The following is a 23,339-nucleotide window of genomic DNA, read 5'->3' as shown; positions in this document are numbered from 1 at the left end:
TCATGACGTCGAACACAGGTATCTACCATGCTGGTGGTTGACTCGACGGCCCTTCGCAGCGAGAGCAATGGTAAACTGCGCCGCGCTCGGCTTTAGCAATTACCTCGTATCCCGACGATCGTCCGATCGTTTCGTCGGCATGCCCCACGAGACAGAGTAGACGTCAAGTTAGAGAAACTACGAGCGGCAAGAAAAAGATGCGGCCGCGGATTATCGAGTTTGCGGGACGCGTTTCATAGCGGCGAACGGCGACACTTCTCTACCGTTGTTTACGTTCGCGCACGCCTTTGCATCGGCTTTTGCTCGTTCGTGGTGTATATAGCCTTTGACCTTCGTTGCATAACGCCGTTTTCACGCTTCGAGTGCACCTTCAGGGCTCCCGACCGAATCCGGGCGAGAATTGCGCCGCAAGCCCGGCCCGACGGCGATCGGCGGCGCCCATGTGCAAGCTCGCCGAGCCGCCGGGTCATCGGTTTGTGCCGTCCGCGATACGATAACCTTTGCGAGGAGCGAAATTATGCAGGCAAGCCGGTTAGGAAACATAACAATATAAACCCCGAGACAATGAGAGTTTCTTGTCCGTTATTTGATTTATCCCTGTCTCAGGGTTAAGATTATGACGGTAACATGGCGTTGTTTACCAGTATTTCGCAAAATCGTAACAATTTTTCTACAAGCGACTCCTAGAGCCGCTCGTCAAATTATGAAGCGCGCAATTAAGCTTTTTTCTTTTTTTGGCGACACGGCATGTCCCTTTGCGTCAAAACTTCGCCGGCGGCACTTCGAAACTTTCTGCTCGAAGCGCAATCGCACCAATGCCGATAAATTCCGCACGTACTGGATAAACGTCATCATCGTAAGCTCAACACGTTTATCTAAGTCCACGGTACCTTTGTTGAAAATATGGTGCATGTTAAGGCATGTCCGGGCCGTTAGCAGCATTTTACGCCTTGGTAACCGCATCCGCGCGGTGTGAAGTAAACCACCAGTATGGTGCGGGGCCCCGTCCTTCCCTAGATGTTCCCTAGGGTAACGTCACTTGCAAGGCATGTATAGACTAGCCACCATTTGCCTGCTAGCAAAGCCCGCCAAAGTAAGTCCTGTAGAGCAGCCTGCCTGCCTTTCCATGTGGCCGGTCCAATGCCAGCACCCATCACTCACCACCACCTCGTTGGTGTCGCCATGCTCAAAGTACTCTAGCAAAAGCGGGTAGACGGTCTTCTCAAACTCGTCCTCCGTGAGCTCCGGGACTATAGACTCGAACTCGCAGTTCTCCTGCAAGAGAGACGAGTTTCGGTTCCAAGGGGCCAACCGGGTATGCCGAAAGCTGCAACGCACCTGATTGTCCGAGTCGTAGTTAGGGTCACGGGCATCTGCTGCCGAGATGTCGTCGTCCTCGAGCGAAAGCTCACTCCCGGGTTTGCCCCAGGTCCCCTTTCCTCCTGCCCCACCTGCGGTGCCCGAAAAAGTCGTGCTCAGCTCCGCTCAGAACACTGTCCATATGCGCTGGCACGTTACGCGCGCCACCGACCGCAACACTCGCTTTGCGAGTGCAGTACGAGTTTCTGGAGAGTGCCTCGAACTCCAACACATAGCATTGCGCACATGCTCGAATCCAATTGAGATCACTAGCATTCTTCACAAAACCGAAACCAGTACCGCAGCGTTCGCGTGCACGATTGGAGACCAAGCATAAAACTGTTTCTGCAGAAGGATATTCGTGCCCGGTGCCCGCTTGTAAAAGACCAGTCAAGTCCTTGGGGCTCAGAACCAGGGAGAGCTCTCAGGTAGCGGTGACAACAGTTAGCGGCGCGCACAGCTAAACAAAAAAAGGATCTCGGCAAAGCCGCCATATTTCTATTTACTTGGGAAGGGAACATAGTTGCAACGATCCGAGCGTCGTTTCGGCGGTAGCCAGCTGCGCGCTACACGCACGTGCAGTGCAATCTCGCTGACAGTTTTTCCGAAAGCGGATGCTTACCTTTTTTCGGCTGCCCCCGCCCGTGGCCATTCCTCGGCCTCCGGCTGTTCTTGCGGTACTGGGGATGCGTTCTCGGCGTTGGAGGCAGCACGGGACTCACGTCTCCGGACGCTATCAGCTTGGACGGCCTCTTGGCCTTCTTTTTGATTCGTCCGTCGACAAAAGGCCGCTTTGAGTCGCTGTCCATCTCGGCCGAAACGACCGACTCGCCGTCTTCCACCAAGAGCGGAGCCTCATGCCCGGGGCCCAATTGGTTGTTGAAAACCTCGTTTCCGCTCGACATGGCACCGCTCTTGTTTGACGACCAAGCTCAACGCTACCTTTTTCTGGTCTATCCCACCCAAATCGACTGATCTTTGGGAAAAGCGACGGAAACTCGCGAAACAAAACCGCTGCTCAATTGCAAAGCTCAAGACACGAGTTCCCCGTACAGTACTACGAGTGGAACTATCGTAGTACACTGCGCCGCTACGCCTTCTTAAAACCTGATGCGGCGCCAGTCAGCAGCCTGAGCAGCCGGCGAGACCAGCGAGGCGCTGGCGGTAGCCGAAAGATCGATACGCCAGCAATGACAAGTATCGCCATTTATTGCCCCTGCAAGCTTCGTCCTCCAAGAGTGCGTACAATACTTCACACTGCATTCAAGCGGGCCCGTCAAAATATGGGTCACATTAAGCGGTCCGTTTTGAATAAATCGCGTTGCGTGCATCTGGTTTTGGGGGCGTTCGGCGCAGAGCACAGATCCCCACGTGGCAGAGCAGGGATGAACTTGTTTACAAACATATTGTACGATTAGCCAGTGTCTCGAACGGGGGCTCGTTGCCCGCAGTTTTAACTTTTCAGCCGAAAAGCTTTGAACCAATCGAACCATGCACTGATAGCGCACTGTTCCTTTACGTGGAACTACTCTCGCGGCTGCAGCAATTGGGCGGCGGAGAAAAGCTCACTGGGGTAAAGCTCACCGTAGAAAAACTCCCCGGAGAAAAGCTCACCGCAAAACCGGCAGATGCGGAGAAAAGCTCACCGATTTTTTTTTAAGTCTTTCTTAGCGGATTTTGCGTCACACGTGGCAAGTTAACACAATTCGAATTCGTCACTTCATTAAAAATATGTACTACTTTTGTAATATCCTTCAAGTTCATATTTACTAATTCCTCCGAAATTAGCAATCACCCATTCTGTATATTAGTGTAGCCGCAAGTATAAAATCACAACATTGGACACCGGTAAAAAAGACAACAATTCATTGACAGCTGACAGTGCGCTGTCGGTAGCTCTGTCAGATAAAAAGGTTTGTTCTTTACGAGCTAATATGAATAGCTGTGTGGGAACCGCTTCAGCTCTAAAGATTGTGTAGTGACTGATGGATAAGTATGTGTTTGTCGATGTAATCAGTGTCGGCTACGCTGTTTTCTTTCTGTTCAATTCACGAATAAAACTTTCGTTGCGAGACCAGCTTCGTCCTGTCGTGTTTGTTGTCTTCACTCCGTCGTCATCGTTTGAGCGGTTTTCATCATGTATAACGTTCACCAGCTCGTCCAATTCGCTAACTTACAGAAGACTAGTTCTTATACAGGTCACGAGTAACAACGGTGACGGGTGGATCGCCGTAGAAAGGCGCTATCACGCAAAGGCAACGTGTGGAAACACCAGCACAAACGGCTAGAAAACGTGCTTCTCCGTGGAAGAAAGAAACCTCGATATCCTATGCTGACCGTTTTATACTGTTTTAAGGCACCGCGTTGTTTCGCATGCACTTTTGGATTTTCGACATATATGGTTTTCATTTTTAGGTTTTGGGCAGACATAATTAAGTTTTCGAACTTTTTCCTGTTTTTCAAGCTCATAAAATTTTCAGTTAGCCTTTTGTTGCCTAGAGAGTAAACCACAGAAAACACTCGCCCGCAAACATAAGTTTGGGAGAAATATACCCAATGAGCTTAACAAATAATGCAAAAAAGGACATTCTCTTTTTTACAAAGTTGACGAAATTTAATGATAATAAATTGATATGCTAGGCATGATCTAACAGCTAGCCTCCATGTAAAAAGAAGAAAAACATTCCCCGCCAAATTTAGCGGGAAATTTAGCGCAAATTTCCCGCTAAATGGGATGGGAGCAGACGAAGACGAGGGGAGGGGGAGGAGAGGCATACCCTCCCTTCCCTCCCCTCTTCCTCATCAAGAGCTGCGCTCTAATTAAGCATTACCGAAAATTGTAAACGTCATATATATATATATATATATATATATATATATATATATATATATATATATAAAACTGAGAAGAAAAAAACCCTTAGTGAAAAACAGCAACAACGGACGATTTAATCTTCGACGTTTCGGCCGGAGTCCGGCCTTCGTCAGGAGATTAAATCGTCCGTTGTTGCTGTTTTTCACTAAGGGTTTTTTTCTTCTCAGTTTTATACCCACGCCTTCGGCCTCCCGCCACCATGCCCGTTATATATATATATATATATATATATATATATTTTTTTTTATATTTATTATTTTTTTAGAGCGCAGCTCTTAGGCGCTTGTTTCCGGTTTGAGCGGCGTCGCCGTCGGCGTAACCGTGCGTTGCATTATGGGAAGTTTCCCATGATGACGTCACACGTTACATCACGTGTGACATCACAAAGGTCACGTGCAATGCTCGTGACCTTCAGATTGAGGCATATAAGTGTTGTATAAGTTTATTTTTAGAGCGCAGCTCTTAGGTAACCCCTCCCCCAGGTCACGTGACCACCCGCCGAGGTCACGTGACCTCCCCGATGACGTCATCGTCACTGATGACGTCACCGGCATCCGCATCGTCATCATCATCATCACGGATGACGTCATCAGTGACGTCACTGATGACGTCACCGACATCCGCATCGTCATCATCGCTGATGACGTCATCGGAGTCCGCATCGTCATCGTCACTGATGACATCATTGGCATCGTCACGTGACCCCCCCAGGTCACTTCACCCCCCCCCCCCCCCAGTACCCTTCCCTCCTCCTCCTCAAGAGCTGCGCTCTAATTCGGTGTTACAGGGAGTTGCAAACGGCTTTCACTTTTTTTTGCTCCAAAATCGGAGATGGTTTCTCAGAGTTTGCTTCTTTCCGCAAATAAAGTGTCTTTATTTGCGGAAAGGTCCAAGGTCACGTGACCTGGGGGCGACCTTGGTTACGCCGACGGCGACGCCGCTCAAGCCGGAAACGGGCGCCTAAGAGCTGCGCTCTAAAAAAATCGGTGAGCTTTTCTGCGCATACTCTCAATGGCCGGTGAGCTTTTCTCTGCATCCGCCAGTTTTGCGGTGAGCTTATATCCGCTGAGCTTTTCTCCGGTGAGCTTTTCTCCGGGATTCGCAGCAATTCAAGCATGCCGTACCTCCGATTGTTCAGGATGATTAGTCAGGCTCTCTTGGAGACCATGAATGAAACGTTTGTTTGTTGGTTCAACCCAGGAGGGTAAGGCAACGTGAGCGGGCATTACGCCGATACCAAGGGGTCCACAGTTCCTCTATCGCAGAAAAAGAAAAGAAAAATAACTAGAACCGAACTCGACTTTGTCGCCTGCGTCGCCGCACGCGGTTGATGCTGGCAAGTTTCTAGGCCCTATTTTTTTACAAAAAGGGAGCTACGCTGTATAATTTTACAAGAAAAAACCGACCTGTGAAATACAACTTTGACGAAAAGTTCAGATTGCTACGTGCAGGCGTCGATTTTTATGGTCCATTTGAGATCGAGTCTGGCGACTTGGTTTCACTTTAAAGGGATACTTCAACGAAATTTGAAATATTCCCGTCGTGTTCAAAAATAGGTTAAATATGATCCACAATATCCTTAAATGACAATCACACGTTTTTATTTTGAGCCTGGTGGGCTGTATTTTTCGTTATAAACGGCCCACTCTGGCAAGCTCTCGGAGAAGGCCTAGCGGAGACCACCTGGCATCCAATGCAATCGTGACGTAGGTGTTCTCAAGACAAGCAAAGCTACGGCGAGGCTGACATCATGAGGACGGCCTAGTCGTTCCAGCCACCGAAGCGGCTGCTTTTGTACGGATTTTGAGTGACGGGTTAATCTTCTGTAATCTTGTAGGGCCGGGGAAAATAGCGACTTCTGCGACACACAAAAGGGGAGTTCCTCCTGCCCCTCTTCTCTCGTCGTGGCCGGAGGCGAGACAACCTCCGTCATATGGGCATTACAAGCGAGGCGTTAGCAACATCCACCAGGTGCTCTTTGCTAATCGTTTAATTCGTTTTAAAATTCCTTTTCGAGACTTTTTTAACAAGATATTGGTATGTTCGATGTGATGCTGCTCCTTTGAACACATATAAACCAAAAAATGAGCGCCGAAATTTCGTTGTAGTATCTCTTTAAAGAGGCCCTGCAATCATATTTAAACGTCTACCTTTTTTGCGGTTTCCACGTCTCTTAGGGTTCGGACAAGCCAGCGGGCACGGAGAGAGTAAATAAATATCAGTGCATCATATTTTAACCGGACGACGTGGAAACCTCCTCCACCGACGAGGGTGACCCGCGGTATCGGAAGCGCGCAAAATGTGACGTATTTGGTCCTGGGCTTTCTACTGGTCAGAGCCACTAAAAGCTTCTTTTTTGTCGAAATACAAAACATAAGTGGCGCGAACCGTCTCAATTATTTATAAAAGTGGTTTTTGTTCAGTATTTTACATCTGAAAAGAAACAAATGCAGTTTATAAAGTATGGAAACGAGAAATGTCGACATGCCCACCACCAAGTGGTGGAAAGGCGGCGCATACTAGAAAGGTGTAGTGGGATCAGGCATTAACGAGCGGCGAGCGTAGAAAGGTCCCGGATGTACGTAGCAGCGGTGCGGTTGTATGGACTGGAGGATCCAACCGATTTTGAGAGTTCCCGAGGCCTTTGGCAAGCAGTTTTGGCTTGCGGTGTGGCCTTTTGGCGGTATGGCAGCGTAAAGTGGCTCCCTTTCTGAACTGATCTTTACCCCGGCCGTGTTTGCTGTCGTTTGTGGCCAATGAAGTGTCATGCCGAATTAGTGTTGAATCGCGCAGCAAATGCAATGTGAGCCGCCCTGCCTGCCCACTTCTAGCCAGAACATGCTTTAGTAGCGCCCTCTCGAGCCGTCAACACGGAGTGCGGCAGCCGTAACCACTTGCCGAGCTCACTACCCCTCCTCTAGTTCACGGCCACTTGAGTGGCCGTGAACTAGAGGAGGGGTACTAGTTCACGGCCACTTGAGTGGCCGTGAACTAGAGGAGGGGTAGTGGGCTCATCGCAAGCGCTCACGGCTGCCGCACTCCGTGTCGATGGCGTGAGAGGGCGCCACTAAAGCATGTTCTGGGTAGGTTATATGCAGCGGGCAGCCAGAGCGGCTCTCATTGCATTTTCTGCGTGATTAAACACTAATTCGGCATGACACTTCATTGGCCACAAACGGCAGCAAACACGGGGTGAAGATCAGTTCAGAATGGGAGCCACTTCGCGCTGCCATACCGTGAAACGGCCAAACCGCAAGACAAAGTTTCTCGCCGAAGGCCTTCGGAACGCTCGGAGCCAGTCGAATCCTCCTGTCCATACGACCGCAGCGCCGCCGCGTACATCCGGGACCTTTCCGTGTCGGCGCCTGATCCCACTACTCCTTTCTAGTATGCGCCACCTTTTCCACCGGTTGGTGGCGGGTATGTTGACGGGTCTTTTCTTGTTTCCGTACTTTATAAACTGCATTCGTTTCTTTTCTGATCTAAAAGACTGAACAAAAACTACTTTTTTTAAATAATTGAAACGGTTCGCACGACTTATACAGTAAAACCTCGCTATAACAAAATGGGGTATAACAAACTAATGGATAGAACAAAGCAATCATAATTCCCCTTGCTTGCTAATAGTGGGAAGAAACGGACATTGGCTATAACAAACTAATGGTTATAAAGAAATAATTACGATCGCTCCTTCAACTTTGTTATAACGAGGTTTTACTGTATTTTGTATTTCGACTAAAAAGAAGCTTTTAGCGGCTCTGACCAGTAGTAAGCCCAGGACCAAAGACGTCACACTTTGCGCGCTTTCGGTACCGTGGGTCGCCGTTGTCGGTGGAGGAGGTTTCCGCGTCATCCGGTTAAAATATGACGCACCGATATTTCGTTACTCTCTCCGTGTCTGCTGGCTTGCCTGAACTCCAAAAGACGTGGAAACTGCAAAAAAGGTAGACGCTTAAATATGATTGCAGGGCCCCTTTAAGCAAGCGAGGCTGAAGCTACAAGCGGCCAAACGCGTGCATGTAGCCCTGAACAGTATTGCACTTCATGAGCGCGCGTGCTTGGCAGGGACGCTGAAAGCCCGGAGCTTGCTCTTGTAGCTTCAGCCATGCTCACACTTATAGACCTTTTCATCATCCTCCGCATGGTCGCTGCCATCTTGTAATCACGTGACGTGGCAGCCATTAGGTTGCTTCAACTTGCTGCTCCGCTCTCCTCTCCGCGCCTTGGCAGATGCGTTGTATTGGTGTTTTTCGCTGCGTTTCACCGCACTTTCTTGCCTTACTTCGGAAACTGTAGTCCGATCCATCTACTTGACGACCGAGACACCACGGGGGTTTAAAGGTCTTCATGACAACTGAGGTTTGTTTACTAATAGTGGCGGAACATTCTTAGTTAGAGGCGCGTATAATTATTTATATTGCTTATTTAGGATTGGAAGGCGTCAATAATCAGCGCAAGGAGACTATCTGAATTTCCTGAAAGTATCGTTCCTTGTATTCGTAATATATCAAAAACAGTTTGTTTTGATTATATAAGGTAACTCGTGGAGGAGATGGAGAAAAAGCATTTAACTTGCATTTTATTTGAGGCTAGAAGTAACAATACGTCAGCATCAGACGATTTGTTTGTTTATATATCACACCTACATGTGTATAAGGTTCTCAATCTTTTTTTGCGACGTAATCATTCGGTTAGTCGTTTTACTTATTAAGTTTAAGAAATTGTATACCGTGCTCACTCCCATTTCGACAGTCATTTCTTTTAACACAAAGGCTGGGACTTCCCGCGTAAGAAACTTCCAGAGACACTTAACAGTAGCGAGTTTTAGAATAGCGTGCACAAAGAAGTAACATTGTTTCTATTTGCAAATCCAAAACGCAGTTTGGGTTCGGCGCATGCGCAATAATGATGACGCTTTTCTTTTTTGCGTACACTATTTTAACTTTTGCCAGTATCTAAAAATCACAATACTTGACGCCGAAAAAAGAAAAAGAGCCGTATGCATAACAGTTATTCGAGTCCAGGATTGTCGATGGCGAATAGAGGTTTACTTTTAGTGGCTGGCAATGCCGAAATTTACAAAGCGAATCTGTTCAAACAAATAAATATTTGTTCACAAAGGTCCGTGAAGTGGTGCCTAGCGCTAGAATTCGGTCAAACTTTCCGAGATATTTCTCCTCCTGCACCCTTCAACTTTATTTGTCCAATTTTACAGAAGACAATTGCCAGCTAGATTCAACTTGATGGACCTGTCACTTACATCATATCTTTAGTAAGCAAATGTTATTATAAAAATAATTGATTTCCTAGGGCCTATATCGCGAAATGCTGTTTATGAGTAGTTTAGCAGTGTTGATAATTTGAGAAATTTTCTACTAGGCCTGTCAAAACATGCTCGAGTATTGAATTAAAAAAAAAGAGGCCGAGACGATACTACTTGTTTATATAAATTATCTGCGTCATTACACAATATATTTTTTTTAGTCTGTGAAGTTCACTAAGGGTTCGGTGCCCGTGAAAACCGAACAGTAAGTAGTAAACTCGCGAGTTCATTTGTTCTGGCCGATTCAGCACTTTGCTAATCAAGCAGTCGATATGCTTCCTTATATTCACGTGTTAGTCTCTTCATTGGTTGTCTTTTCTGGAAACTAGTGTCATCAAGTACGACCGTAGACGATGGTAATCTTCCCTCTACATCAATCAGTCGGGCGTTTCGCAACCGACCATAATCAGATATATCAAAGGAGTTGGAAAAACAAAGCCCACAATTTAGGCTAAAATACACCTCCTAGCCCTCAAAGTGGCTCAATACCACTGTTTCATTGGTTGTGTCCTACAAGGAAAATAACCGTATCCCAATATTAACCAAAACAGCACCATAGCCGCGTTCACGTTGAAACCGAAACCCGCCAAACTGAAGCAACCTAATGGCGCCGAGTGCGTCAGCGCCCTCTATCCGTCTGTGAGGCAACTACTAAAATGTAGTTTCCTCACAGGTTAGTATGGTATTGTCGTGTATCAGGAAGGAGAGTTAAAACGAGATTCTTATTGTTGCCGTAGAAATAACGACTCTGACACCTCCAACGCATGCTAGTACTCGGATGTCCCACTGTGATATAGACTATCATCCAGCCATAGCCTCCTTTATACTGAAAATGCCTGCCCAATTTCTGGCTTCCCCCTGCTTTGGCGCCGTTGTGTCTACTTCACATAACCACCGCCAGGGGCACCACCTCCCCATACAATAAAGATGATTGTCTGCTACGCACTGCTAGTACCGCAACATACATAATTCCAATACTTCAAAACGCATGTTTCATGGTGGATACGCAGCAACATATTCTGTGGTACATGAATGCTCGCACCGCACTGTTGTGCAAGACGAAGGCTCACGCCGCAAAGTGTGTTGTGCAAACAGCGTATGTGTGAGGGAATGGACTCCATTAGAGCTCGACGATGGAACCCGACCTTCGAATTTCCTTCTGCCATAACATTATGTTTCCAAAAGTGAATAAATGTAGGAGACATTAGGTATGACCCAGTACTAATTACAAGCCAGACGGACGAGCAAATGGTAAACTTTCACAACATCGAAACAGCGAACGCTGAAAGTTTTTATTGGTGCCGAGGTCAAAAACCAGGTGAAGGGTAGGTGAAGATCAATTGCAATGGCCGGGGTCCTCTGGGGTTACAATCGCTACAAAGTCCCCTAAGCAATGTGGACTGTGCTAGCTGTGTCAAGGCTCACGTTTCATGATGACATACTGTGCCTGTCATCAGGCACCCGTCACTACGTCGAACTGCGAGGGAGTTCTGGGGGGTCAGCCACTCAAACAGCACTGAAAGATGCCGTGGAAGGGTATATGGTCTGATCCAGCTTTAACAGGGAGGCCCGAACTAAGCTGGGCTTGAGCGAAGCCTCAACAGGATGCCGAGGCTTTACTCAAATGAGCTATAAGGAAGGCCTGTGTAGACAGGCATTACTTAATATCCGTTGCAAAAAGGTGCCTACTTCGCACTTTGGAGTAGCATAAGGTAGAATTTGGGACGCAGTCTTTTCTCAAAATGGGCTTTAGTCAGTCTTCATGGTTCTGAGTGTTGCTTGGGGTCTCGGGACATGACAGTCCCGGCACCTCCTTTAGACAGTCTGCATAAAACGCAGAACAAAGTGTGGTAAAAAAAAGCCTAAATGCGACCCACAGTTACGTCAAATGCCCAAAACAGCACCAAGAATGCACTAGAGGCTTAGTAACTTTGTTCACGTTTTCTGTCTTTTACGGGAAAGCGGTGCACCCTTATGGTGGTAGCTGGCAACTGGCAATTGGGCAGGCAGTATCAGCATAAAGGAGATTATGGTTCAGCCATAACTAGCTGCTCGTGCTTATGCAGAGCAGAAGTTTGTTTGCTTCTTTTGCAAGGGTTGTGATGACGTCAGAATGCCGAGCTCCAATGGAAGGATACTGGGTAGACCTCAGAGCAAGCTGCCTTGAGGTCTACCCACTATTTTTCAATCAGAGATTGTCGTTTTGACGTCAACACAACCCCTGTAAAAGAAGCAGACAAACTTGTGCCCTGCATACAAACTTGCCAACCGTTCATAAGCAGGGCTAACCAAGCATTGCTGCAGCAGAAACTTTGGGAAATAAATATGGCACTATTTGAACATGCATTCATTGCCCCTATGGTGCACTGATTGTTGTGGCTAGGTGAGAAAGGCTGCAAGCTAGATTCCTTGCACATGAAACTTCTCTTTAAAGGGGCTGTGCAACAATATTCGCTTGGAATGTTTTTCGCTTTACACAAGCTTACTGGCACTAGAGCCACTGACCAAGAAACTCCTTTGTTGCGATGTAATTTCAAGGACAAAAGCGAGCATTACGTAGCTGGGGAGTCTCAGTAACCCCCAGTGACGATATTTGAATGCGGCTCATAGATTGGATCCGAGCATTGTGTGAGCAATCGATTTGAGCTCGTGATAATCAATAGCTCAACAAGCATTCAGGTAGTGGCCCGTGTCCACTCGCTGCAATGACAACGATAGCCGAACCATAACAATGTCTGGAACTCAGCGCGTGTCCTGTGTTTTGCCAACCCCAGCGCAAGGCTATGATCAACATTGGCGGCATATAATAGGCTCCAGATCACGCGGCCGCTTTTCTGGCTGCGAGTTGAGGGGGTGAACGCTGCTCATTTTTCCTTAAAGGGGCACTGACACATCAAAATCATAATTTTTTTTAATATCCGAAACGATTGAAAACGATGCCGGAACATTACGCTCAAAATCCGAAACTTGGAAATTCAGTATTTATGAAGTAAAAAAACAATTTCCAAATGCCGAATTCGAGGTTCCTGCACTATCTGTGCCAGTGCACCGACGTCAAATTTTGCAGTCTCCTGCGAGTCTACTTTCTCTCGGACCTCCGCTCCACGCTACTAAGCAAAGCGCCGTTGCCACCGTGACCCGAAGCGCCGACGGACCGAGCGGGAAAAAACGGTTTCTTCCTCCGACTCACCGATCATCCCCTGCTCGAGCGCCGCTAAGTTTTCCGAGGGAGGATACAAATCCAGGAAGCGACATCACACCGGACTCTGATTTTTCGGTATTTCAAAAAGAGGGGTCGTGGTACGTTTGCAGTAACTTAAAGAAACATGTTTTACGATTGCCGTTATTAAATGTTATAGAAGTGTCGCCTACAAAGCTTCTAAATTTCATGATTTTTGAAGTCACTGATCAAAAGAAGCGAGGAGGTGAGCAGCAGGAGAGAAAAACGGCAAAAATAAAAAGGCGCGCACGCGCGCAGAAAAATTATTATTATTTTTTTTTTTTTTTGCGATGAGTTTTTTGTTGCGTGTCTATGACTACAAAGTGCATCGTTTCAGAAAAAAAAAAAAATATGACCTTTGGGGTGTTAGTGCCCCTTTCATTGTTTCTACGACTTCTATCATGTGTAGCGAAAACCGAAAGCGTTTCATAGATCATTAGCGTCTGCGATTCATTCTAAGTGGTATGCACAAAGTACAAAAATCGTCGTCATCGCCTGACAGCATTACCTGGTAAAGGAAGTGCAAGTAAACAAGGGTTGAGCATGTACACGATTTATTGCAGTCCGATTCAAAATGGCAAGTGATGGCCAAGCAAGTTTCTTCTGAATGTTTGTTTAGACTACTGAAAAAAAAAAAGTGCTTATGAAAATGACGTTTAAAAAGAGAAACTTGACTTTGTGACGATCGTACAGCATCACGGCGAGGTGGTTGAGGCCTCTGGACGGAACACTGCACTGTTAACACTTTGTACGACGCGCAAGGGGGGAAACACACCACGGTGCATCACAGCATTAAATAACGAGCGACATCTAGAAATGGTGGTGGTAGCACAATCAGTTGACAGATGCCAGAACACAAAAGGTCTTGCGCACACATGCACAAAATGACCAAATTTGGCACCACAAAGAAGTTATAAATACTAGTAAACCAGGTGCACTTGGGGGCAAGGAGGGGGAGCCGATCGCTCGTGGATAATCTCGGTAGGGCCCAGAACGGCCCTCGAACAAGCGGGAATCTCCCAAAATGTGTCCCGGTGCACAGACACCGTTTCAGACATTGCGAAAGGACGCAAGGGACACCCCGTGGTGACAGAACGACATCCAAACCTTGGCTACTTGAGTCCAGTTTTGCCACTTGTGCCTCCAGGCGCAAACAACGCTACCATCCTGTCCGCCCAATGCTCGCACAATCTGGAGATTCGCCCCGAAACACGCAACCTCAAAAAGTCCATGTCACATCCGGGAGCCCGGTAAAAAGAATACCTCTCGACACTCTGCTACAAACGTGCAGAGTAAGGTACATTGGTGCGGGTGTCATCCAAAGGCTAAAACCGTTCCCCAAAGGAGACCTTAAAAAGGTGTGGCGCTAGTAGCTGAACAACGGGTGCAGCCACGTCGTCTGCCTGGAAGTGAGGCACCGTAACATGTCCAGGCTCAAAAAGCACACGACACGCTGATGTGGTGCTCAGCCAAGGTGCAGCGCAGAGCTGGCGGCAGATGGGCCTCGCCCAAACCTCGTCTTCAGACAGTTGTTTCTCGGAAGATGCGAACGGGAGAGCCAGGCACCTTGACCTGAATGTAGCGGGTGGCCGCTTCCTCAGCGGCAGGTCTCTCGCTCCACTCTGAAATGGGTCAGCATCAGCCGTTTGCTCCGCAACTAGACTACTACTCACTCCGACGGGAGCCCAAGCTATTTCTGTGCTTGGCTAGAGACGCACATATCTGTTCCAATTCATAGGCTGCCCGTTCCAATGTTTACAAAACATCCTAGCTGCTAAAGCTTAAACCTTCAACAAGTGAGGGAAGCCCCATCAAACACGCCAGCATCCAGAATGGCAGCGACCAAAAGATATCCAGCCCATGTCTCCCCGCACTCCTTCATTTGGTGTATCCCCATGTGCCCCGAGTGCTAGCCTGCCCACACTCCTCTGCCAGGTCTCTTAACTTGACTGGACTTGAGATTTCACCCAACACCCATGACTCCTTTCCATATTCCCCTAACTTCATTTCTATTGTAATTGCATAGTGCCCTATGCTTCATTATCGCCGAGTTCCTTTCCTTAGCATAATCTCTTCCTGCTCTTCTAAGTATTGTTTTTCCTCATTCAGCCATACACCCAGATATTTATACTTCTCCACGCGTTCTATCAAAGTGCCTTGTATTTCCAGTGGGTTCCCCTTTTCATCGTTATAAACCATTATTCCTGACTTGTCGCTACTGAATTTCAGGCCCAGAGAGTCTCCTTCTTCTCCACAGACTTTAATCAGCTTTTGTAATCCAACTTGGCTATAAGCCTCCTGTGCTGGAGCTGGATGGATGGATGGATGGATGGATGGATGAATGAATCCGGCTGAGCCCTCTAAATCGGGCGGTAGATTACGCCACCTAGCCATTTTGTTTTACCATTTAAGCTAAGCTTAAGCTTTAAACGTATCCTGGTGCCCTCTGGTGGTGGGCGATAGGGTGTCTGAGTAGTACAAGTCCCGCAGCACCGCACAATAACAAACCTGTTCGGACGGCTGTTTACATCTGCACACAGCAGTTATTTGTGCACTCACGTGATCACAACTCAAAATATGTTACTCCTAGTCAACACCTTTACCCTGCAAACCCCGAGCTCGCCGCAAGCTGGTAATTTTTCCTTTGTCCAAGCATGTCGAAACTGGGAGCAACAAGTGCAGCCTCAATGCGTTCAAAACGTCGCCATCGACAGTACTTTTGCGTCATCAACTGCCAAGAACAGGAAGGGATTACCCCCGGCGTAAAATTCTAGAGATTCTCATCGAAACTGTACAAAGTCAAACGGAGGGAACGATACTAGCCACCGAGAGCACTGAGCAAACGAGACAATTGTTTTTCTCGCTCTCAAGGTTGTTCTGCTAAGCACGGTCACACGATCAAGTGGCCGTGACATGCATTGAAACATATGTCATGTGAAGTTTACGAAGAGGAACACGCTTTACTGTCTGACCAGTGGAGCGATCCAATTGAACTACATCTTTTGCAACGTAAGATCAGTAGTAAAAGGGCCGAGGGCGAGAAGCATGTGCTGAAGGCGGAGCTGCTACTGCTGATCTTATGTTTCGTCAAGTTTACAGCTCAAATGCACAAGAAAAGCTGCAAAAGCTCGAGAAGCAGTGTGCAGTAGGAACGATCTGCTCGGCCGACAATCGCAGCTCGATCGCTTGCGTCTGCTTTAGCACATTTTTGAGGTTGGTCATCAGCCGATCGTGTTGGCTGTACAGAGGGACTGCAATTTGGGAGTTTTTGCTTACAAGGCGCGTTAATGTATCTCTTAATGCTCACCTCAAGCTCAACATCATAGAAAGCTCACTGTTTTTGCAAGTGATAGCATGCCTACACCAAATTTGCGGCTTTGTACAGCACAGGCGCAGCTTGCAGTAGCATGCATTGCCGAGTTTCTTCCCGTGTTGGGAAACGAAAGAAGCCTTCCACGTTAGAAATTGGCTCGATTCCATACCGTGAAACAATCGCAAGGGGGGAATTAATACCGCCAGCTAACGTTTTCACGCAAGACAATCTCAAATGTGCTAACTACCCGATACAGATAAATAAATCGTAGGGAGCGCTGCAAGCCGGTTTTTCCACAGCGCCTCCTGGGCAAAGCAGGAGGTCTATCTGCTAGCAGTACAATGTTATCTGTGCAGAACAATCCTGGTATAATTTGGTTTACTTTTTTCCATCTCTCTATATATGACACATAAAACCTAAATTTCACTCCTCCGATTTCTTTCCTATTCTACTCGGGTACATCATAAAAAAGAAGGGCGATAGCGAACAACCTTGCCCAAGCCCTCTTTTTATTGCTGCTGGTCCCGTTACTTATGTTTCACATGGTATAACCACTTTGCTGTTTGTGTATACCTGCCATAAAAGCCTAACCAAATGTGCATCTGAATCATACCCTCTCTCTCTCTCTCAGTTGTGCCCATAGTTTTTCCTGACTCACATTTTCCTACGCCCTTTTAATGTCAAGAAATGCATTCCATAACGGTCTTTTACTCATCCATGCCACATCTATACGAGTGTTGCTCATTGTTGCCAGTAGAGCGGCATCCAGTGATTCGGAGGTGTACGCGCAAATTTCAAAATTCATTTTCCCCAAAGAAAATTAATATTTTGACAAGATACGTCCTAGACAAGCTCAGGGGTGAATATTTAGTGCACAATGAAAATTTGATAAATATCAATGGCCACCATTGTTTAAAAAAAATTAAAATATTTCTTTCCACAAGAATTCATAAAGGCGCACTGAAGCCATTTTTGAAAAAGGTTGTTTTTGATCTTACATTGTTTAAAAGATGTCAGTTCCCATATTATTTATTTATTTATTTGAAAATACTGCAGGCCTTTCTCAGGCCCTGGCAGGTTACAGGCAACAATACATAATAGTACCATATACAATGGTAAAAAGAAGAAAAAAACGACAATACATAAATACATAACGACGGAGAACATAGTACATTAAAAATTATATACCAAGTCCTATAATACAAAGCCGTCTATTCATCTCAGTGCAATAGAAAAACATGTGGACTCTTTTTTCTTGTGGACTACATTCTGTGGACCAATCAAAGCCCTACAGTACGCGCAGATTCCAAATGATTTTATTGTAACTCGTTTCAAAGAAAGTCTGATAGGAACACATTCGGATAAGACTCCTCTTTTTCGCCGCGAACGAAGTCATCACTTGCAACTGGCTGACAAGCGCCCTTCGTCGACCACTTCACTCGGAAGAAAATTCTTCCCAAAGAGGGCGTGTCGCGATCTTTGAACATGCTTTTAACAACGAAATAAGCTACGCACGATTGTGATTTCGGGTTTGTTGAGATGCTTAGAGCGTCTACATTGAGTTGTCACCACAAAAGTACAATCTCAGAATCGACTTCAGTGCCCCTTTAAAAGGATTAGGACACACCACAAATAAAATACGAGATAATTACACTGCTAGGACCCATTGTATGTTCCTATATTTCCGCTAAATATGTTTTTAAAATGGCGCGATAGTTTCGTGGATAAATCAATTTATATGCGGGACCCTCGGATCCACCCCATTCGAAAATACCGCAGTGTTTGTTGGGTCGATGACGTCATTTGCCCTATGCGCAGTGGCCCCTTGCACGCACGCACTCGCAGACTTGTCTCTCTCTCAGTGTCTCGAGCTTCAGCTTCCTCGTTTCCCTACCGCATTTCGAGCAGGCGGTTTTGAGACAATGACGTCTACGGCATCGCTCGCTCTGTGTCTTCGACACTGTTCGCAGCAGCGATGAAAGGGGTGTTTTTGAAACATGTTAGAAGCTCGTTATTTTGACTTTGACCCACTCGCGACCAGCTCCAGCAACGACGACAAAATCGTCACGCATGAACTCGCCGTTGTCTGTGACAATCTCGTACGCGCATGCAGACTAGAAGGTCGAAGGGTGAAAGGACAAGAGCAAGAGTACACGTTGGAGTAGCCGAGTAGTGCAAGAGCGTGCGATCATACTGTGGCGAGGCAAGCTTGGGCAGGCATGGAGGTGCCTCGAATGAAAGAGCGTTCAGCTAAATATCACGTGGTTGATGGTCACCATGGTGTGACTAACTTGAGAAGTGCTGCCTGGTTGCCAAACGCAAATGATCAACATTCGTAAATTGATTACTACAATTACAAGAGCTCTAAAAATCGCAAAACTTTGCATATACATACAAAGTAGCCTATGAGCATTCCATTTCAAGAATAATCTACCTGTTTAAATTTCGTGTCCGAACGCCTTTAAGAGTAGCAAGGTGAAATGCTTCATTTTGGCCACTTGATACTTTTATCCAGTTTTACCCGAAGTAAAAAAATGCCGAACATTGTACTTTCGACGTTTTGGTGACATATTTGGATTAGGATTCGTGACATGTTGCTTACTAAATACTGTTGCAGCGGCGTCACTATTGCACTGCACTGTCATAAAAGAGCAAATGAAAATAAACATTGGTTAATGTTCAGCGGCACTGGAGCAGTGTCACTTGGGCCGCTTTGGCAGTAATGCATCAGTAGCGACGAGAAGGCGAAATCATGAGCCTCGCGGTGCCGCCCCCCTTTTTGCCTGTTCTCAGAAAACTTGCCATTCCATGGAAGCAACTGAGCGACATGTCTTTAACAACTACTTGCTTGCTATGGGAGGCGATGCCCACGGACTTACTCAACGGAAGACCCTAGTGCTGCACTGCCTCGGGGTCGAGGGCCAACGAATCTTCTACACCCTTTCTGAGATGCACCCTCCGATACCAGAACCGAGTGAACCACCTGAAGGTCAAAAGACACCCACTGCACCAGACAAGTGTGATGTCGCTCTGGTGGTCATTAAGAGCTACTTTGTGGCAACTTCAAACATAGTCGTTGCACAACATCGCTTTGGGCGACAAGCGCAACTACCCGGGGAATCCATCGACGCAATTGTTGCCGAACTACTACCGGACCTGTCGTCGAAGTGGGAGTTTGGATCTATGGTTAACGAATTCATCCGAGACTGGCTGGCCGCAAACACATCGACCTAGCAGCTACGAGAATGGCTACAGGGTACTTTTCTCACCCTGGACCGTGTGTTGGTCAATGGTCGTCTGGTCGAAGAAACAGTCCACTACTCTAAGGAACAAATCTTCAGCGGTGCAAAACGTGGATGCATCCCTACGTTGAGTGCCAAGCGATCACCGCGTCAACGGGAAGGTGAGCCTTTGTATTTCCCCAAGAAAAGTGCTACCGTTGCGGGTCGTCGGGATATCTTGCGAATTCTGCTACATGTAAAGCAAGAGGTCAAGCGTGTGCTGCATCGGAAGTCTGATATTTCTGTGCTGTCCATCATTTTATATCAACAGAGAAAAAAATAAAGCAGTCCATATAAATCTCGCAATACCCAATTGTCCTTGCAAAATATCAAAGTAAAAAAAAGAAAATTGTCAGAATATTGCAGTTTATTATTACACTAGCTGCAGGTTTGTTCATAAATATTTACTGCAAGGTATAGTTGTTACATCAGGACTCAACAAGTTCCTTTTTAAAAATACCCTGTGCCTGCATGTGTAATGTCCCTCTCTGGAGAAGTGCTTTGCCCTTAGTATGTGGGTGCAATGAAGCAAGATAGGCAAAGTCGCGGTGCTCACTTTCCGGTTGTCACTTCGCTGCAGTACACTAGTACGCGGTGAGAGGCGCACTCAATGAAGCTCTGCCAGAACAGACCACAGACATGAGATATATTGTGAAACTTACGGGTACTGTCAGTCAGGGACGGCGCCAGGCTTTTCTTAGTGAGGGGGCAGTAGGGAGGCGCACGGCATTTTTGGGGAGGCATGAGCTTTCGATCGGACTAAAAGAACAAACATCTAGGGACGATAACTTGGCACTTAGGGAGTTTTTAATAGAAATCAGCTCAGTTTATTTCATTATTTTACAGCCTATGTACAACTCTGGTTAATGTAGCATTTCACCTGCAAAATATTCAGGCATGTTTACATTCCGCAATACTAAATAAGCACGCTCACGCTTGTCGTGACTCATCATCTGCTCTTTAGGCAGTCCCCTAAAACCGGAGCACGTCAGCGATCATGTAGATGTAGTGACGATTCTCCCTTCTTTGCTGAATACGCCTGGCAAAGGTACACGGCGACTGTTTAGCCGCGCCACTTTTCTTCATCTCCTTGAAGGAAGCCGATATGTTTGGGACATCTTGCGTGCCGCACTGTTGGAGTGGCATCGTAGTCCTCCTTCCTTCTGAAGAGCTTTCTTCCAGTTTCGATAGCCCTCTGTCAAAATACAGCACTTCCACTGTTTTCCTCCCTCCCTCCCTACCTCCCTCTCTCCCCCCCCCCCCCTCCCCCCCCCCCCCCCCCCCCCCACAATACAGAAACACTTTCAGCTTTCCTCCAACCTCGAGGGATAGTCCCTCGAAGGGACTCCGTGCCTGCCCCAGGGTCACTAATGATGGGAGCATGGCAGTTCTCGAACCGCCAGGCTCACCAAAGTTGCTTCAAGGACCCCATAGAGACTTGAAATAAGCAGGATGACCTAGACACATCAAAGCCGCCCCTTGGGAACCCGCATTCGGCCCGAGCGTGTCAGGACTTTGGGAGATTTCCTCGGTCAGAACATGAACAGTGCCCTTGAGTTCCTTTGTCTGGCAGGTACGAAGCGACGGTGCAGTGCAGATGTGATTTCAAGTCTCTCCGAGTAATCATTTGGGTGAAGCTACTTTCAGGAAGTATTTTATGGTTGGCGACAGAGAAATTGAGTGGTAGGCGACGCACCTTAGCTTCGGCAAGCCATACAAATATTCATGCATCGTTCTTCACGGGGTGCGTAAAGGAAATAAAGCGGACGGCACGAAAACGTTCGAAACGTCCGGTATGAGACCTCTTCAGGCTGGCTATCCTTCAAGGCAGTGCCTTTTCTATGGGACGAGGAAATTAGGAAAATGACGAGCCATGTAGCGTATGCGGGTCTGCGCGCGAAAATTAGTGCGAGGGGGGGGGGGGGGGGGGGGTGTAAAGGCTGGCATATTTTTGGGGTGGCAGGACAAATTTTAGGGGAGGCGCCCGCCACCCCTCGTCTCCCTTTGGCGCCGTCCCTGCTGTCAGTGTTTGATAGAGAGATCAAATAGTATGCTAGCTGAGGTGATCATTTGAAAGCTCGTAAAAATCGCACAAGCCTACCGTATTGATCCGGCCGAGTAACAGAGACTGAGCTATCATATGTTCAGTACTAACCCTTTCAGTGCTTTGGACGAGCTGAGCTCGTCGGCCACTTTCTGGTTAAAAATGCCATGGACCTCAGCTCGTCCAGGGGTTTTTCCAGTAGCCCTTAATACCACGCACAAGCTAGGCTCGTCCGAGTAGTTTGCCGCCGCTGATTTTTGCGTAATAAACTTGTGAAATTTTATCTGTTATACTAGAGGACTAAAACTCCTTAATAAAAATATATGGCACTTTTAGGTTGCTTTTTATTAAAAAAAAAAAAAAAGTGTCACTTAAGGGGTTAATAGGGTGCACTTAAGTTATGGCACAATGTTGGTGCAAATTTTTCACATTTTGGCAAAGTGTAGCAGGATGTACCAGGGTAAGCACTTTGGTGCAGTTTGGCGTAGATGGTGCAGCAATCTTACTGTCATTAGGAATTGGAAAAAAATATATGATAAAGAGAAAAATTTGCCTTTTTTTAATAATTAGCGGGTTCAAAATATGGTTAAATGTAATTTTTTGACATTTGAAAATTCATACAAATTATTTCATGGAAATAAATTAATCGAAAGTGGTACCAGTCAATAGCACATGTATAGGACTGCAGGTGTATATAGTATTTATGAAGCAACATTTTTGATGAATCCTAAGATACAAGGCTCCAAATATGACACCAAAACATTGAAGGTACAATGTTTGGCAGTTTTCATTTCCGGCATAAAATATGCCAAAGCAGTTCATTTTAAATGAAAAAATAAATCACACCTTATTCATTTACAAAACAAACAAAAAAATTATTGCAAGTGTTTCGCTTTTACCTACTATTTATAACAACCGACAGAACTGAGTAAAAAAAATCAAGCAGCCAAATCGAAGAATTTCGCCTTGCTCTTAAAAAAGTTTGTAAAAAAAAGTTTTCTAAAAAAAAAAATAGAGTGCCTTTTTTAATTATAGAAATGGGGCTATTGTATATATATTTATTTGAGGCAAATCAAAATATTCACCCTGACATGCATTCAATTTCAAATGAAACCACCCTAGTAGTACCGTTCCCAAATTGTTGCATGAGATTATAACTCTGCAAAGATCCACGCAGGGAGTCAGCTAAACCCACAGGATTCTTAACTAGGCAATATAAAACTAGGCAATACAGAAAAAAAAACAGTAAAAACAGGCCACCTTAAAGGGCAACTCCACTCAATTCCGAAGATTTCGGGATAATGAGTGATTTCGAATTAAAAAGCCCTAGTAAAAGACACTACGCCGTTTGCTTTGCGAAAAATGGGATATATATTTTTAAATCTAATTTTAAACATGAGCGGAAATCGAAACCGAAACTTCGGCTGCGTCCGGCAACATTGGCCTCGGGCCGCCAAATACATGGCCATCACGCGGTACGAGATGTCACGTGATCCTTGGCCCAATGACGGGCGGGATGGGGGCGAGCGTGCGGCAGGCGCGAGTGTTGTCTGCACCGCACTCTTCGCCACGTTTTGGTGTCTACGGCAATCGACAACGTCTGCACAACTGCAGCATAAGTCTGCGACTCTGTGCACGTGGTGTCCATAGTGTGGACGAAACTCCGAGAAGCAATAATCACAAACGGTGAGACAACGACGGTGGTTGTGACGCGGAAGACGGCGGTAACGGCGGGACCATGGCGGGCGGTTGGTCTGCTCCCAAGAAGCGCGCTGCGCAGGCGCGTACGCCAATCATGTGGACACCGCTGAGCACCGAGAGGCAACGTTGCTGACGTCATGCGCTACACTCGATCGGAGAAGTAAAAACAAGCAAAAGGGGGCCATGATGATGACGTTTAGCTCAATGTTGGCTCCGCCCATGC

At 46.7% G+C, this 23,339-nt stretch overlaps 2 protein-coding genes across 6 annotated transcripts in view; both read right to left on the bottom strand.

Moving 5' to 3' along the window:
- LOC8052458 (programmed cell death protein 4) overlaps positions 1–2,490 on the bottom strand; it is a 37,554-nt gene extending 35,064 nt beyond the window's left edge. The window contains exons 1-3 of one of the 2 annotated variants that reach the window (XM_029989120.4): positions 1,982–2,490; positions 1,339–1,451; positions 1,162–1,275 (exon numbers count right to left, since the gene is read on the bottom strand). In XM_029989120.4, the coding sequence (XP_029844980.1) occupies positions 1,162–1,275; positions 1,339–1,451; positions 1,982–2,264 (510 nt within the window). In that variant the 5' untranslated portion in view covers positions 2,265–2,490. Of the gene's footprint in view, positions 1–1,161; positions 1,452–1,981 lie in introns of both variants that reach the window. The other variant, XM_040499049.2, reaches the window with a different exon arrangement.
- Positions 2,491–13,314: 10,824 nt separating this feature from the next.
- Positions 13,315–23,339, bottom strand: part of LOC8052457 (inositol polyphosphate-5-phosphatase A) — a 50,969-nt gene continuing 40,944 nt past the window's right edge. For 2 of the 4 annotated variants that reach the window (XR_003919894.4, XM_029989121.3), the window contains one exon: positions 13,315–14,399. Coding sequence is in view for 1 of the 4 variants with exons in the window: in XM_029989121.3 (XP_029844981.1) it covers positions 14,299–14,399 (101 nt within the window). In the remaining 3 variants the exon portion in view is untranslated. The remainder of the gene's footprint in view (positions 14,400–23,339) is intronic. The other 2 variants (XR_003919895.4, XR_003919896.4) reach the window with 2 other exon arrangements.

This window comes from Ixodes scapularis, unplaced genomic scaffold (genome assembly GCF_016920785.2).
Source record: "Ixodes scapularis isolate PalLabHiFi unplaced genomic scaffold, ASM1692078v2 PGA_scaffold9__187_contigs__length_104089568, whole genome shotgun sequence".
Taxonomy (NCBI): Eukaryota; Metazoa; Arthropoda; class Arachnida; order Ixodida; family Ixodidae; genus Ixodes; species Ixodes scapularis.
Note: the sequence above shows the minus strand (reverse complement) of the source record. Positions and strands in the feature narration are given on the sequence as shown.